Source organism: Buteo buteo, chromosome 15 (genome assembly GCF_964188355.1).
Source record: "Buteo buteo chromosome 15, bButBut1.hap1.1, whole genome shotgun sequence".
NCBI classification, from domain to species: Eukaryota; Metazoa; Chordata; class Aves; order Accipitriformes; family Accipitridae; genus Buteo; species Buteo buteo.
The window spans coordinates 21,133,028-21,151,385 of record NC_134185.1 but is presented as its reverse complement, the minus strand read 5'-3'; the positions used below and the strand labels follow the sequence as shown (position 1 = coordinate 21,151,385).

Genomic DNA, 18,358 nt, shown 5'->3' with positions numbered 1-18,358 from the left:
ATTGAAAGATGCCTCTATGCCCCTGTTGTAGTGTCCCAAATATCCCAATACCAGCCAAATATGTCCGTACCAAATACACATATTTGTATACATATATGAGTGTATTTCTGTATGTACACAAACAGATACTTGTATTCATACTTATTTTTATATGTTTATATGCAGAATATACCTGTAACAGTGAAGGTAATCAAAGATTGATTGTTTCTCAGAAAAGGTTTTGAAGTATAGGAAAATACATACACTGATTCTTAAATAAAATGACAGGCATTGTAAATTACAGGTGCCTTCTGTAACACATCTTTAAAATTGTCTTCAGTTCTTTCATATGCCACATATGAGTTCAGAAAAAGATTTAAGTAGCTTAAATTCCTCTTGGCTCTCTGAAGAGGATCTAATTTATTTTTCTGTTTCACGGTAAAGTATCCATAAAGTGACCCAAACACTGCCAATTCTGGACTTTCAGCAGCTTTTGAGCTGCAGGGGAATTCTGAAATGAGTTTTCTAAACAGGGTTTTGAGAAGCCTTGTTCAGGAATGGATGGTTGTCTAACAAAGTTAAGTAGCAGTATGTGGAAACCTGTTTGCTTTGCTTTTTTCATTTCTTTGGAGACGATGAAGAGTATTAAATGACTGCTTTTTTTTTTCTTTTGCTTTGTTCTGGTTAAGACTTTCTGCTTGTCTATCTTATAATAATTTTAATTATGTAGAGGGTAAACCTTTTTGTACTTTAAAATATGAAGGGAATTGTAGGTAATTTCTAAAAGAAAAGTCAAATAGGTGTTTGCTCAGACACGCCTTTTAACCTTCAGGTTTACTTACAAAAGCCAGGCCTTTGGTATTTTACAGCTATTCTTACTGCCTTCTAACTGCTTAGCTTCAGTTATACCTACATTTTTTTTTCTTGCAAGCATTAGGCTGCTACCTTTATGTTCATCTCTCAAGATGAAAATCTTATAAGTAATGTATTGTGTCATAAAAGATTAGTGTTTAATGATAAACTATATTTAACGATACGGTTAAAAAGTAGAGCTAAACATGTTATACACAGACATATATAAAATATACAAATTTTTAACATTGCTTTTGATGCTGCTTTTTTTTAACCTTAAATGATGGAGTTTTTGTCTATAATAATTGCATAGATACATTACGCTGTTTTTCTCTGAGACAATGTTAGATGGAATTCTTTCCCTTTCTTAGTGTTCAGCTGTGACAGCCTAAATAGAGGACAGAAAATGTCTGCTGAGCTATGTTGACTGCAGTGGGAGTAAAAAGGCTGCCTGGTTAATTATGCTGAACATTTTAAGATGCCTCTTTTTTTGCTTGGTAGACTGAAAACAAGGTTTTCTGTGGTCTGTAGTACAAGTACACACTTTAAAAGTGTAAGAAGAAAAAAAAATTAAAAGTGATGTTGTCTGTTTCATTCTCCTCAAGAAAGGGAGTTCCGTGCTCCATCTTTGGGATCTTTGGAAAATTGCATGAAGCTTTCCCAGATGACTGTCCAGGGACTTCAACAGTTCAAGTCTCCCCTTTTGCAGCTGCCTCACATCGAAGAGGACAATCTTAGGCGAGTCTCCAATCATAAAAAGGTATAAAACTACAAATGATACTTCGTAACTTCTTAAAACACTTTCTGTTACTTCTTTTACCAATTTGCCTATAAGGAAGCAAGGTTATGAATTAACTAATAGACTAAAAATATATTTATTTTTCAGGAATTCAATACAATAGTTCCTAGATGATCTGTGTGCTTTTTGTTTCTTTAAAGTCCATCTCAGGAGGTAGGAATTAAGATCAGAGATCTGATAAGAGTAAAAGAGTGTAAAAGATCAGTCTACCTTGACCTCACAAATAGGAGAAACAGTGTTTCTTTCTTATTAGAGTACTATCTTGTATTTAATATTTTTCCAGAATGTGGCTGGAATATCCTACTGGAACTTTTTTTTGCTTGTTTGTTTGGCTTTACATCATTCTTAATCTAGTTTGATAGAAAATATACTGGGAAGGTAGCACAGAGGAGTTCATAAAAGGAAAAAATTATCAATTACTGTGGAAAGTATTTCTGTTTTTGTGATCCTTTATGTATGAAGGAGGAAGCCTCATAAAGCTCTTTGTATGCAGTCGTAGTCAGTTCAATATGGGAAGAAAAAAAGTAACTTGTACTTAGTTATTCCTGCTAATATAAATCTCAAAGCACTAAAGTACTCAAAGAACCTGATTAGTAAGATTTCTTGGCTCAGCTTTCTGAAAAAGCTAGCTGAAATAATAGTTTTATAAGACATTTACCAGTTTCTAAGGGGTGACGTACTAAGGAACACACCAATGTTCAAAGCAGTGCTATTTAGTCTGTATGAATGCAATCTCTGTTTTATCATTTCTTAAAACATATGCTTGTTAGTTTCCTAAAGTATGGGTGGTTTTTTTTAATAAGAACAAATCAAATGGTGTGACCCCTTGTTAATAATAGATACCCAAGTGATGTATTATCAAGAGTTTATTTGTGGACTGTGTTCTCTGCTACTATGTGACTTCCTTTTTTCTTTTTCCTTTTTTTTTTTTTTAAATAAATTTAGTATAAAATCAAAAGTATTCAGGATTTGGTGAGTTTGAAAGGTTCTGATCGTCGCAATTTACTGCACTTCCTAGAAGATAAGAAATATGATGAAGTTATGGCTGTCCTTGGCAGCTTTCCGTATGTCACTATGGATATAAAACCACAGGGTGAGTGGGAGGTCCTTTTGTTCTGTATATGTCGCTCTTCTGGCATTTTGATAGTCTGTTGGCAGTAAGCTTTTGGAGGATGCTGAAACACAGCTCATTGTTATTTATGTGGCCTGGAAATGACATACTTTTTTGAGTGGTGGGCTCTTCTATGTGAGATTTACAGTCTGAGGAGATAAAGTAAATTGAAACATTTCACAGATTCCCAAGCCAGCAGTACATTCTCCTACAGGAGCTTATCTGATATTTCATCTGTTGATTTAATATTTCATGAGCAATGTGGAATTCTGGTTGAAATACCACTTTTATTAGGTAACTTTAAAAGTTGTGCTTATTCCAGAATTCATGCTCAGCTTATTCCAGCATGGAGAGTCCTTTGTGAGATTTTGAGTTGGACACCCTGAGGACTAAAGATTCATGGGTTCCTTTGTCATAATCCTTGTATAGTTTTTATATCTAGCAGAATTTGTCCATGCTATGCTTAGCTACCTTCTGTGTGCACTGTTTCACTGAATGTGTTATGCTCTTCCTCTCTGAAGATTAGGCAGTTCCTGTTAGGCAGCCTTTCAGTGGAAAGTGAATTGGTTCTGCGGTCTCCTTTCCTTTGTAGAAGATCAGTGCTAGTAAATATGAGATATTTGGAAGGTTGTTCTAATACTTGTTTCTAATTCATATTGTCACTGTGGTTACAATGATCAAATTCAAAATGTGGTATGTTTTGTTCGGGTAGCCTAAGTTGTAATTTGGCTTATACATAGTCCTCTGTGAGAAGCAAATGTCAATGGAAATACCTGTTAAGGAAGAAAATGTCTGTTAATCTTGGTATTTCTAAATGTTGTTTATGTGTGTTTTTAAAAAACAAACAAAGATTTTGTCTTATTGTAGCACAGGATTGTATACAGTCCTGTTAATCTGCTTAAAGTTCAGTCTTGGGAGTACCTTCCCATATTTTGGCAAGCAACGCTTTTCTGCCTATAGTCTTTATTTGTCACGCAACTGTACTCAGCTGTGGTATGGAGAATTAAACAATCCATATGCTTTTCTGTTTAGCTCAGTATTGCCATTATAAAAAAACGTATCTGTAAAACTAGTGAATAGTAAAACTGCTTTCGGGGGGGGGCGTGGGGGGCAGAATGTAAATAAAATTTCTACACTGGGATATAGCTCTATTCCTCCCCAACCTGGGACTTCTCCAGTTCATAGATGAGAGATATAAACTCCTCATTGGCTTTCCTGTGGGTTTTATGTTTGATGTTTTAGTTAAAATAATCATTGCTGTTCTTTTATTTTCCTTTGCCTTCTACTTAAAAAAAGAATTAAATGCATGATTGTTAATGTGGCATTGAAATTGAGTTGTTAATCATATGAAAGTCAGGAAAATCAAAGTTATGATTCCCAGAACAAATATAACAGGGTCCCTTTGGTCATGTGTGGTATTTCATGTTTCTGAAGTTTTATGCTTTAATTTATAATGCACAATATTACAGAGTTATGGTTCCCATAGCAGCTATAACTTTGAATTTTCTAACTTTCATGCAATTAAAATTTCAAACTCAATGCTGCTGTTTTATAGTTTGCTGAATTACCAGCCCTCATCCTGATAGTATATTTGAGATTGTAAGAGACCTATTAAATAATATTTTGAAATTATTTTTTGTTAAAAATTCTGGAATTTGCTTGCATTTAGACACAACAGAAACCACATTTAATGGAAAAAAAAGCTTTAAAGAAGTTTAATAGATGTGTTGCTTTTCTTTTTACACTAGTTTTGGATGATGAAGACAGCAACAATATTACAGTAGGTTCTCTTGTCACTGTTCTGGTCACACTAACAAGACAGACCATGGCGGTAAGTATTAAGAATACTTGTTCTTTCAGGGTAACTGCAAGCATATGCTAATAAACAGGCATTTCTTCTTTGCAAGCTAACAGTATTTTGTAAATATAACTGTAAAATTAAGATTTGAAATTAGAGAACTTGTGCTCTTAATCCTCCCTTATGTTTTTGTTTCTGAATGAGAATGTTTTCCTGGAATCAAACCAAAGTTCAGTCTGACCCATTGCAGTTGTCTAGGGAACAGTAAAAGAATATGGCAAATGATACTGCCCTGAGGTTTGTAAATAACAGGAAAAGAGACATTCAGAAACTTAGTTCTTGAACTAGAATAAAGTGTTCACTCAAGTCCTTAGGACAGTGTTTGATTTCACTTTATGCGGGCTTATTATGTTACAAATCTTTTGGGTGTTTTACACACTTTCATGAAAGAAACTCAGTCCAGCAGAATATACGTAACTTAATATAAAGGAGGTACACCAGTGCCGCATGAAGAAAGTGGACTGCCGAATGGGTGGCAATGTGGGATAACCAAAATAATACTACACCCTAGTAGTTAAACTTCTTACTTGTGGGGTTTTTTTTTTTTTAGCTTAAGATGCAGTAATGACTTTCTTTGAACAAAAAACTTAATGCAGGGAAATGAAACAAACTTTTGCCTAACAAAGTCTACAGTGTCAATTTTTGTGTCTGTACTATTCAGATAGTTGTCTAAGAAAACAAAATCTGAGTTGTACCTCTAAGCTAAGGCATACAAGCATGAGTATTACAGTTGAGGATCAGACTAGCCATTGAAACCAGTTCAGCAGAAAGCAGTCTGTATATATAAGTACCATGTGTTCATGCTATGGAATTTAAGAATGCATCATCTCAGTGATAACTGAGGATGCAGTAGGTAGAAAGTAACAGCACCATATCGCTATGCTGGGTCTTAAACATGAAGGAGACTGGGAATTGTTAGCATACTGGACTGTACTTAGAAATTAATTAAAATGTCTGACAGCATATAGAAAACTCATTTAAGATGTTTTCTACATGAACTCCACTAGGCAGTCTGGCATCAAGATACATGACCTAAAAACTAGAGCTAGCCTTTTATATGATGCTTTTTTTGTGCTGGTATCTCATATTTGCCATCTTTATATAAGACAGCTCCTTATGAATGATTTTTTTTTTTTAATGGCATATAGTATGTTTTGAAGAAAGAAATGCATGAAAAAATTCCATTTGCATAGAGATGTTCTAGTCTACATAATACCAACATTGTGTTTTGTCTTAACGCTTCATATTTCTGGTTTGATTTGTTGTCCTGTGTCCCTGAGTAGCAGTGCAGCTGTTGAAGTTTTTAATACTCTGGCAACTGGAGCAGAGTTTGCAGTTCACTGCTGCTTGCTTTTGTGATACAGAATTTCTATGCTTTATAAAACAAGTAGATTCTTTGGAATAAGATGACATGTTGTTACTAAATTTTTTTATAATGCTAGTGATGGAAAAATCCTAGACCAAATGTTTGAAATAGTGTTTAATTTTGATCTGTTAATTTTGTGTTGTGTTTGTCACTGATAAAAGAATTTGCCATAATGGGTAAAGCCTTCAGACTTGATTAAGATGATTTAGTTTATGTTCAAGTATAAAATAATAATTTGCTCTTTTAGTACAGAGAGGCTTTAATAGTTTTCACATCTTTCTCTAACCAGGAAGTGTTTGAAAAGGAACAGTCTATATGTGCAGCAGAAGAACAACCAACAGAAGATGGGGTAAGTGAAGAATGAATGTTCCTCTTGGTAGCTAAAGAGAACTTTCTTTCAGCTCTTGAGTTGCTAATTGTGTGCTTCACAAGCATTTTTTTTTCCAGAAATGACTACTGAAGTGTCTCTTGAGCTATGCTTTCTAACTTTTAAGCTAAGCTTAAAATGCTTAAAGTACAGTGAATGCCTGAAATTTAATGAACAGAATAAATATTTTAAACACTGCTTTCCTACAGCAAGGAGATGTCAACAAAGTTAAGAGCAAAGGATGGCAGCAAAAGAATAAAGGAACCAAGAAAGCTTCAAAATCAAAGAAAAAGAAGCCATTGAAAAAGAAACCTGTGCCACCTTCATTGCAGCCACCGAAACAGCAGAAGCAAAAACAAGCTAATGGGGTAGCTCATAGATTCATTAATATTTTAGTGTTTTGTTCAGCTTATCACTCCTAATCTGATGTTTTTTTGTATCCATCTATTACATTTCATTCTATGCTTTTGTAAAGCATATTTCCTAAAATTGCATTTTTCTTCTTTGCATTTAAAAATTGCTGGTAAAATAATCAGGGAACCACCACAGTGCTGAAAGTTGTGCCCAACTACTTTAGAAGTCTGGCTTCATAGTCCCTTCTTATTTGTTCTTGTAATGCTGCCTTCTGCGAGGTGAATTGTTCTGTACCTTCTACTTTTCCTTTAAAGTTAATAACTGAAATGAGACTTTCTTCTGGTAAATTAAGTAGCTTTAATACCTTTATGCTCCCACTGCATGGTGTTTTCTCTACCTCATGAGCTGTATTGTAGGTACTTTCTTATATTCTCTCTAAATTTTTTATGACTTTTTGAAATGTGACCTCAGAATCAAATACTGTTTTCTCCTATTCATGTTGTGGATGCCATATGGAGAAGGAAAATTGCTTCCCTGCTTCTCTTAGCACATGAGGTGAAAAGGATTAATCTTCACTGTAGACATACTCTGTGACACAAGAAGGGTGTAGATCAAAATAGGAAATAAGGGCTATGACCCTAAGACAGGTGCTGTGAATGTGCTTTTTGGTTTTTCTTTCCCGTTAGGAAGTAGTTGCAAAGGAAGAAGAGGAGGAGATCTCGGATAAAGGAAGTGAATCTGAAGAAGAAGAAACAAACAGGGACTCTCAAAGTGAAAAAGATGATGGAAGTGACAGAGACTCTGACAGAGAACAAGATGAGAAGCAAAACAAAGATGATGAAGCTGTAAGCCTTACTTTTTCTTGAAGGGTAATGTTGCCTCTGGGGTTGAGAGAAAATGCATTTTAATCCTCTGGCATCCCCTCAGGCTAGGCAACACTAGGATGAAGGAGTAATATCAGTTCTCTAGAGGTTTTTAGACTTTATTCTGGCGTAAGAGCTTTGTCATTGCAAGTCTGTTTGAGAGAGCAGTGAAGGGTCTTTGCAGCATAGACAGAAAACTTAAAAATGACATGAGAAAAATAGCTTAACTTCAGGGTAAGATTGTAATGTTTCTTTCAGCTTAATTTGATTACTAGCTGCTGCAGATTTTGTGAGATAGTCTCTCCTTTGAACTTTGTTCTTTACATGCAGGGACTGTTGCATACTGCATAATGCATACTATAAGCATGCAGTAGTTGAGTGAACTTGTACATGTGCTTACTAAACTCTAGTAACTGTTAATAATTTAGTCAGTCATTTGAAACTGTAATTGTAATTGAGAATGAGGCATTGTGGTGGTAGATGATTTCTGCACCACAGGTCTTACAGTGGAAGACTTGAGCATGACAGCTGGAAGTCCTGTACAGGGTGAGAATAAGCTTCTGAAGGGAAAAGAATCATCAGGCTTGTAATCAGGACTCTTACAGCTCAGGTAGTGAGTGTTCATAGGCAGTGCTGTAGAAGTGAGTTTTGAAGAATGTGTGCAAGCCCCACAGATCTGTGTTTTGGTTTTTTTTTGTTTAATATTTATATGAATGGTTTCTTTAGTTTTACTGTTGCTTGATTTTTTTCTTTCTTTCAGTCATACTTTATAACTTAATCTCTACGTGCCTTTCCCTTTTATAATGTATTGTGTAGCACAAGAACTTGTCATATGTATCATTTCCATGGGCTAAAATTTCTTTCTTTTTTTTAACGCAAAAGGTGGCTAGTGCACAGTAACTCTTTAAACTTGTCTTTGACAGGAGTGGCAAGAACTACAGCAAAGTATACAGAGAAAGGAGCGAGCCCTTCTTGAAACGAAGTCAAAGATAACACATCCCGTTTACAGTCTTTTTTTTCCTGAGGTAATAAAAAACATTACAGTTGCAAAACATGAGAATTAATATAATACAAATTGCTCTTTTTGTATTTTTACTGTAAATACTGGGCTTTTAAAAAAGTCTAATACTTGAAAAAATTGCTAATCTTAATTTTAAAAAGTCTAAATTTATAAAATCCTCTTAAACTCCTTCAGATACTTTCCTAAAAACTTTTAATGTATTATTCTTTCTATCCAGTTCCCAGAGACTTGCAAACTTGCATAGGATTTAAGGTCCCTTTGTGATGGCAATAATGCTAAAGTTTTCTTTTTATGATGATCTGCTACATATAGATAGATTCAGAATGAAACTTTTCAGATATATAGGGATCTAATCTATAGTCCTTTTTTTTTTTTTTTTTTTGGTGTGTGTGCTATGGAATGTGAAAGCACAGCAGTGGCTCTAATATAGAGTATTAACTTGCTCTTTATCTAACTGCAAGCACCTGTGAGTGGGGGATGTCCTGATCCCCCCGCTCCTGTGTTAACAGTAATGACAGGAGAGTTTAGGGGTCATTTGGATCAGCAGATTGTTTTGGCTTGCTGCTTGACTTCAAGTCTCAGTGCAACAGTGTGGTGGCAACACAGTGTGTGGCTGTGGAAGATGGAGAGGGTTGGTAAAGCTGTCTCTTTCTACCACAGTGTAGTCTGGAAGTGGCGGAAGCCCGTTGTGGAACAGTCTTTTTCCTACAGAGCTCAAAAATACAAGATCAGATGTGGATTGGTATCAGAGATGTATTTGAGAGTGGTGACTCAGTGTAGTAGATAGGCTGAGGTGTCTCTACAGCAGCCTTTGGTGTTGAAAGTATGTTCTGATATATCAGCTGTTACTTACACAAACAGCTGACCACTCGGTGTCTGAAAACCGGTGGCAGCAATGAAACCGTGAAAAAGATGGGATTTTTTCAAAGTGCAGGTTTTGTGTTCTGAGCAAATAAGTTAGGTCTTTGGGAGGTGACCAGACTGGGACCAGGAGGAAGGAGTATTTGGCTACACTTCCCTTCCAGGCCAGTGGTTCAGAGGGTTTCCTTTGCTTCCCTGCTGTCTAACTAGGCAGCTAATCTAGGATATCTTCTCTCGTCTTGCTATCTCTAGTAACAGGGAGATGAGATGCAAGGCTTATGCTTCCTCTTGTGGTTTAAAGGAGATAACTGAGATGGGGAAGAACAGGAAAACATGAGAAAAAAGGAAGACGGTGTATATTTGCTCCCTCTTTTCAGTCCCCAAGGCTCTTTATGTCTGTACCCTGACAGCTTGTTGCACGTGCAAAACATACTCCGTTGTCCCCATGCTTGCAATCATACTGTTCCTGCTGTTTTTACCTAGTTCTGCCATCATTAGAAAGTAAAGTGTGGGAAGCAAGATGTGTTGCTAAGGGGCCAGACAAGATATACAAATAAACCAAATAAATTGTTTTCCTGGAGGCCTTAGCTGAGAGTTGTGTGGCCTCACAACATCTAGTTTTGTAATGGCTGATCTTAGTGCTGTATTTTCCTGATACTGTTAGGTACCCTCCCATCTCTCAGTACAGCTTCCAGCAGTACACCAGCATAACAGAAAAAGGTGTACTGGCGTTCTGCTCTTCTGGCTGCCTTAGATCATGTCAAATATGCAGCAGAGTCTTAGTACCTCCTTGCTGCGAAGGCAGCTGGCTTTGGTCATCAGTCTAAGCTCAAACAGTGAGTATGTGCTATGCCCAGTGCCACAGGGGCACTAACTATTTGTATTTCTTTTTTGCTGCACTGAGAGTTCCTTTGGAGACTTCGCTTATACTTACTCTGTACAAACCTGCTTAAACTTCAGCTGTGTGTAACCAAGCTGGTGATGGGTTTTATGATAAAACCTAAATACTGTGCTAAAAGAATAATCTAGGGCTGAACTGAATGCTTGAACTTGAAAGATACACATGTACTGTCTCATGGTACTGCAGCTGTAAATTTTCCAACCTCTTGTCAATGATTTCCCCGAAGTTGAATGCAGCTGTACTTAGTGCTGTAGCTGCAGTTGGGGCATGTTCAGATAGAGCTGATTTGCAATGTCTGAAGAACAAACTCCATCATACTTTCTGGGTGTTTTTACATTTGTGATATAGAGTATTATGTGTATTGTGGTCATGGCCAGTTCTGAGATGCCAAGGTTGAAATGCTGTAGTTGTGTGAATCTGTATTTCCAGAACTTACGGATGTTTGATGTAGCTGAGCCTAATATACTTGTTCTCAGGAGGTAGCCTTAACACTTCATCTAAGTTTTTGGGCAGTCAATTACTCTGCCAGAGATACATCTTTAATCTATGCAGGTTCCTAAATAATTATCTTGTGCTCCTGCATCCATGGATCCAGAAACTGCACAGATTGTAGTTTTGACATTTTTAGGTAGAAACTGGCGCTGGTGTTCCAATTTCATGAACATACTGGTTCCCTGGCATGCCAAACCTTGCACCCATCTGTTAAAGGGCATTTTGCCCGCTTGCCTGTTAGCTTGCCAGATTCTCACAGGCATAAACTTTAAATTCCACCCAATAAGAGAGAGGAAAATGACACTCCTGCACAGTTGTCCTTTCTATAAAAAAGCAGTGGTACTTTGGGGTCAGGAGCTTTACTTTCAAAGAGTTTACTGTATAGATTCCTTTGAGCATTAGATCAATGAATGTTGTTTGTTCTGGTATTTCTTTCCCCCCTTGGCTGCTATTTTTACCAGTTTTTGTGAAAATCCAGTTGACAGTTTTGATCTTTGTTCTAAAAAAAAATACTCCTTGCCATTGAGAGTGATGGAAGCACACATAATATGTAGCAAGTCAGCACAGTGTTTTGGTAATATCAAAAATAATGCATTGATACGAATGCAGATCCTTTTTTCAATGGTCAGAGTCCTTATAGACCCAAAATGGCGAGTAGCCATTTCTGTAATGGATCTAGCATCTGTAGTTCTTGTTCATCTGTACTGTTTATACTGTTTATCCTTCTATTCCTAGAGGCCCCTTGGCTAGGAAATAAACACTTTGACTGCATAAGATTCTTCTTTGCTACAGCTGTCAAGCAGATTGACAATATATTTATTGTTGAAACTTACAGATTAAATAACTTATGCCTTGTAATCACATGGGACGGTTTTTCATAAAGAAAATCACTTGTAATAGTTGTAAAGGACTAAAGGGATAAACTATTATTTTTGTACGGTGTTGCTGTCTTTTATGAAGAACTGCACTCATTTAATTTCACTGAGTTTAGAAACTCTGCTTTAGTGCCTGCAGTGGCAAGACCTTTGAGAGCTGAAGCTATTTTGAAAGCTGTGTGTGACAGGCAGCAGTTGTTGGGTATCCTTTACAAATACCAATATTGCCTGTGGTTCATACTTCCTTGAAGTGAAATCTCGATGTGTCCAAATTCCAACTTTCAGGAGATTCCCACTTTTTGGAGGGGGAGAGAAGTGGGGCAAAACATACTTTACTGAAAAAGATTGTTTTCTGTGAAGAGTACTTTATCTGTCTTTTGGTGTGCCTTGCTTTATATGCTGACATTTTTATCCAGGCTGGATTTCTGTTGAAGGACCTAAACTAGTATTATATTGCATGAAGTTGCTTGTTAATCCTCAGTGGACACAATTCTTCAGAATGGTTCAATGTCTCACATGGTAGCTTAGCCTGAACATATGGAATGAAGCCTTTGGAGACCAACAGTTACTTGTGATAACCTGTTTGCTTTCAGTGTGCAGTATGTAATACGTACTTTATTCATACACATCCAAGGGTTTAAAAACCCCCACCAAAACCAAACCATCTCCTTTCTATCTGTATTATAAGGACCAGTGAATCATAATTACTTATTATAAAGTGTAGGGGCATCATTTTATATGACTTCAATAATCCTGTTTTTTTGGTGTTGTGTATTTTTTTTTTTTTATGGAAGGAAAAACAAGAATGGTGGTGGCTATATATTGCAGATCGGAAGGAGCAGATGCTAATATGTATGCCATATCACGTTTGTACACTAAAAGATAAAGAGGAGGTAAAGTATTTGAAGAATTTTCTTTTGGGGTATTACAAAACTATACTGAAGTGTCTTATGGTATGCAAATACATTTAGATTTTAATTTTTTCATACTTATCTCTTAAGATGGAAGACAAATTTTACTCTCCTGATAAAAGTGGAGTCTTTTAACTGTGAAAATTGATAATGGAGAAAGAAGAAATAATTTAAGAAGACTTTCAAGTTTCTTTGCAGAATATGTTTTTTTTTCCCTGATATCAAAAGCTGATGAAAAACAGTATTCGTACACAATGATCATTCTTAAAAAAAGTTATTCAAATGTGTGAGAAATATCAAGTGTCCTTCTTCTGTATAGCAGAGGCTAAGATAAATTAATTAGCCTTGGCTCATGAACCTTTCGGAGACACTAACCTTTGCCTGTGTTCTTTGCTTTTTTGAAAAATGGAGATTTGATGTATTTTGTTCTTTCAAAGTAAATTTTATGTTCAATTTCAAATAACAGTAGAGTTAAACTAATACTTTCAGCAGACTAAATATTTTAACCTGTTCGGGTTTTTGAGATTTAGAAAGCATACAACAGGGTGAAATTGTGCTTAATGTAGAGTTACTTGGTCTAATTCAGAAAAAAAATGACTCGAGTATTCAACTTTCGTGGAAGGTATTGTGCTTGGGCATTTTGTCTCTTTTCTGCAGGTATTTCATTATGTAGAGATTTTCATAGAAGTGCCACTTGTAAGAAACTAAAACTTTTTAAGAAAAAAGTATTATTCTGTAGCAGTATTTATTGCTCATTAGAGTACTCAGGTACTTGTTCTAACGTGTCACTTGAAAGCAGTAAGAACTTACGGCGTGATTTCTGTTTTGTAGGTAGAGCTGAAGTTCCCAGCACCAGGCAAACCTGGAAACTATCAGTACACAGTTTATTTAAGATCTGATTCATATATGGGACTGGACCAGATTAAACCATTGAAGGTGATGTTTAATTGTGTTGTATATTTGTATTATATTGAAAACTACTTCATATGGCTAGTAAAACCCCCAAAGTCCTGGTATCTTTAAGAAGTCAAGCTGTCCTAATTTTAAAACAGTGGCAAGGAGGGACTTAATAAGTGGTTTCTGTCTGATGCCAGTATTGGCAATTTTATGCTGGATTAAATGGGACTGAAGTTTGTGATGCTTTCCAGTGCCTGCATATTTTAATACACGGTTTCTCATGTTTATTCAATTTCTGCAGTATGGTTGGCTCTGGCTTTATACTTTGAGGTCTGCAATGCTGTTTCCCTGCCCTTAGTCCTAGATACATCCAGTTAATAAGAAAAATGTGGCATGCCGTATTTCTGGAAGCAGTTGTTGGTTTTGTTTTGGGTTTTTGTGGTTTTTTTTTTTAAACTGTCAATTTTGTGTGTGTGTAATTTGTTTTAGGGGTTGTTTTTGTTTGATTTCCCAAAGTGGTGTGTATTATCTGTAACGCTTTTTTCCTGTCTTTTCTTTCTTTTTATTTATCCACTTACAGCTGGAAGTTCATGAAGCAAAACCAGTGCCAGAAAATCATCCACAATGGGATACAGCAATAGAAGGTGATGAGGACCAGGAAGACAGCGAGGGCTTTGAAGACAGTTTTGAGGAGGAAGAAGAAGAGGAGGAAGATGATGATTAAACAATACTATTGATTGACTACAATATCTGCACACACTGCAAACTCTTGGTCTGACTGTGGAACTGTACAATAACCAAGAAACACAGTACAGAAGCTTTGAGAAGGCTGAGTTTAATTTTTCTTTACCAATTAAGAGTGCATATGTAACTTCTCAGTGGAGGTGAAACAAATCTGTTGCCATTGATACACCTTGGAATATGCTTATGGCTCATTATAGCCTTCAAGTGCAGGATGGTGCATTTGTTTCAACTGAAAATAAAAGCTTTTTTATTATAAATGTCCGAAAGTGTGGGCTATGTATTGTCTGATCAGTTTAGGGTCCAATTTAAGTAAAAGGTACTATTAGCTAGGAGCAAACTTTAAATCAATTTTTCTGCATTAGGGATTTATTTTAGAAAACGTTTTGGTATATTTGACATTACAAATCTCTGTTGATTGAAACAACATCTGCTCAACTTTCAAACTTGATTGGTTCTGTGGTATTCATTAAATATTTTGCTGTGATACTGCTCACGTCATTCATAGCTTTAAAAATCTGTTTTACTTAACTTGATCATCATAAATTGGCATCATACCCATTGCCACATTCCATATATTCTGGAGGGCTGCTTTTTTAGGACTGTTGCCTTTTTATGCCCAAGATTATAATGGAAATCATAAACTTTCTTGACTCTGCCATAGGATACTTATTAATGGCTTAAAACATTTTTAAGCCTTTATTTCATCAGATCAGCAGAAGATCTGAGTCTTTTGATAAACAAAATGTCTGAAAGCAATTTTGGGACCATGTATTATGTAAGGTGGTGGCTTTTTTGTCATGCCTTTCTAAAAGGTTCATACTGAAAGCCGAAGTATATTCTTAACTCTGAATCTACCTGACACTGTCGGAAACATTTTAAGGGTAAAACACAACATGCAAAGAGGGCATGTTTTGTATCAATTTTGAATTCCCATGAATAAACTGGACAATTTGATGGCTGTTTGCATTTGTAATAGTGTGCATCTCTTTGTCTGAGTTTTTTTACCTCAGTCTACTTGCAGGGCTGTAAACAAGACAGTGATTCTATCCCTACTCCTGTTTTAAAAAAAACCAAGTCTAATTAGAGAGTAAATGCAGGGAGGAGAGAATCAGGGCTGTTAGTGTATTGTATGACTTGACAAAAGCCATGGATGGATTCTTCCTTTTCTTCCTCTCAATAAAACAAATGAAGGTGATTAATTCAAAGCTGTATTTCTGTATTTCAGAAATACATATGAGTGTTCTGCAACTAGGAGCAGATGTATATCTGTTCCTGTGTATTGAACTATGAAAATGCAATGCTGTAAAATGTGACAAATTGTCATGCAGGAAAATTTCCATCCTATGAAAATTGCCCAAAGCCAGAATAGGTGCACACTAACTTGTGACCTTGTTTATTAGAAAGGGTTGTCACTCTAAATGCAAATTCACATTGTTATATTCTTTGTAATTGCAATAGTTGCAAATAAAATTTGAAAATGTTCTAAATGAGATTATGGTATCTTTCAAAGTACTTCTGAAGTGCATATCGTGCAAGAAAAACTCTTGTAAAGCATAAGCAGTGTCAGGTGTTCAAACTAAAGAATGAAGACTAGGTTTAAATGGCTTTTAACTCCAGTTTTTATTTGCAAAGTACAGTAGAGTAATAACAATAAAAAACCACTAGTTGCATTCCATAGGCTTTCAAGCCAAATACTGCGCTGATGAGAGAAATGCTTGAGGAAGAGTCACCAGACTTCTCATTATCAAGCAGGTAAAATGAATGCTAAACTTATTCATGGTGAACTTCTGTGGTTGTTAAAAGTTGGGAAGTGATTATAGTTGGGAGATAAAATTGATAAGAACATGGGGGTGGGGGGAGTGCTCTGAATACTGATCCCTAAATTTTACTATTAAAAGTCAAGGTATACACTTGCAAGATCTGAATGCATTGAAGTGATTTAAAAAAAAAAAAAAAAGAAAAAAAGAATCATGTCCCTGGTCTGAACACTGAAGTGGTTTTTTTTAAAGATCAAAGCTGACAGATAGGATTACACTGAAATTCTGCAAACCAAGGATAATTCTATTGAGCTAACAAAGGCTAAATCTAATACTTCTTCAAATGTGAGTCTCCTGTATAGTCAAGGTAACTTAATAGAAAATGTGAGGAAAAAAATTGCAGTGGTATTGGAAATCTTCATAACGTGAAGAAGGCAGGTTGACACTTTCTTTCCTCAAAGTATCAGCTATATAGTTGTGCATCATTTTACAACACCTTCCAAGACAGGTGCAAAAATGGGGCTGAGGAGGTATTTAAGAGCTTCACACAGTTAAAAACACCAACTGCTGATGTACAACTCTTAGGAGCGTTACTACACTTTTGAATTGTTGGTTGGTCTATCGTGTGGTGTGTCCATTTAATAACCATTTTTAAATAACAATTTGAATTGTCATTCAAAGACTGACTAACTCTCGCTTGAATAAGAGTTACCAGGATGGGTAAAACTTTACAGGAAGAAGCAGCATTTTGCACTTATGCTTCTGTATACGCCTTGCTTTTTGATAGGGCTTCAGAATGAGTTCAGCCAATTTTAGACCTAACTCTTCTGAAACGCTGGACTAGTAACTAAGGAGTAAAAAAGTTCTAGAAGTAAAATCTGCTTTGCTGCTGCACTCCCTCTGCAATAGTGGTCCAAGCATAAGTTGGAAACATATAATATTGTTTCAGTGTGAACAGATTTATTTCTGCCCTTCTGCTGTCAATGCTTCTTTTTGCAGCTTCTTGTTCTAGGTCAGAGCAGGCATGAGCACAGCTGGACCGTCCACCCAAGCAGTGATGCTGCAAATACCTTCAGGGCTTGCAGAAGCTACTTCCAAGGGGAAAAAATGGGACTTGGCTAGAACAGGGAGGAGGGTGATGCAGCGCAACTGGCCCTGCTCCTTCAGAACCCAGCTTCTGTATGGATATGGGGTGCTGGACCTTGCAATTAGTAGAGGGAAGCATCGTGAATTAGATTTAGTGCTGATAAACACTGCTTGTTGAAATATGGGATAAATTTGAAGTAGATATGTGCTGGTAAAAGGAACAAGTTATAAAAATGGGTTTTTCTTTATGTAAAATGATTAAACCGTCTTCCCCCCCCCCCCCCCCCCCCCGTGTTTACAGTGATTGATTAATATTAAAGGAAATTTCACTTTTTTCTAGTCTGACGCTGGGTGACTAGAAAGTTGCAATTGTGCAAAAAGCTGATAAACCCTCTCTAAATTGCAAATGTCTTGCGAGCGGGAAAGCCCTCAAGCTATAAGGGAAGAGAAGGTGTTTTTTCCAATGACTGGGTGCAGTTCCAGGCCGCACTCCGGCAGAGGGAGGCAGGGGCATGGATTTCCTCAGGAAACCCTGGGATTCTTCCAGGGGATACCTAGCGTATTTTGAGCTGTACGTTTGGTTTTGGTTTCCCCCTTCCTGGACGGGGAAGGCACAGATGGAGGTTGCTTTTATCTTTTTTTTTTTTCTTTTAAAGAAACTCTACTGTTAACATATGTGTTCCCCTATTTTTATAACTGTTTATCTGGGGTTTTTTCCCCCCCAAACTCCTTGCCAGCTCTTGATTTAAAAACTGCTGAAGGAAACCCATTTTAAGATTGGAAATATTTAAATTTTTATTGCTATTTAATTATTAAAAAAACCAAAACCAAACAACTGGCAGAGAAAGAAAGGCAGAGCTTCCTTTTGTCTCAGGAATTGGTGTGTTAATGAGTCCATTTCGAGCCTTAAATGTTGCCTTTGCGTTCGTTTTTGGAAAAGTATTTGTGCAAGGTGGACATCGTGAAGGTGTCTGCAGTTCAGCTGTATTTTAAACTCTGCGGTGTGAGATATGTTAGCTGGTTCTACCATGAGGATGCCCGTACCTCAAAGAGCAAAGATGTGGGGTACCTGGGGTGCCTTGTGGGCATCCACAGTGCACTGTGGTTGCTCGAGTTTTACACTCTCTGCAGAAACACATTTAAAAATGCCCCTGGCAGTATCGTCTTCAAAATCTGCGCAGGGCAACTCTCTTTTCCTAGGGTTTGTGGAAGACTTGGCAGAGCGTCCCAGTGCTGGATTAGAGGTTGAGCGTGTGCTTAAAGT

At 36.6% G+C, this 18,358-nt stretch overlaps 1 protein-coding gene across 1 annotated transcript in view; it reads left to right on the top strand.

Annotated features, from left to right (window-relative positions):
• Positions 1-15,203, top strand: part of SEC63 (SEC63 homolog, protein translocation regulator) — a 60,407-nt gene extending 45,204 nt beyond the window's left edge. The window contains exons 12-21 of the mRNA XM_075046721.1: positions 1,437-1,591; positions 2,576-2,723; positions 4,490-4,572; positions 6,255-6,314; positions 6,542-6,700; positions 7,373-7,531; positions 8,473-8,574; positions 12,494-12,592; positions 13,442-13,546; positions 14,088-15,203. Coding sequence (XP_074902822.1) covers positions 1,437-1,591; positions 2,576-2,723; positions 4,490-4,572; positions 6,255-6,314; positions 6,542-6,700; positions 7,373-7,531; positions 8,473-8,574; positions 12,494-12,592; positions 13,442-13,546; positions 14,088-14,231 — 1,214 coding nt within the window. The 3' untranslated portion in view covers positions 14,232-15,203. The remainder of the gene's footprint in view (positions 1-1,436; positions 1,592-2,575; positions 2,724-4,489; positions 4,573-6,254; positions 6,315-6,541; positions 6,701-7,372; positions 7,532-8,472; positions 8,575-12,493; positions 12,593-13,441; positions 13,547-14,087) is intronic.
• Positions 15,204-18,358: the final 3,155 nt, after the last annotated feature.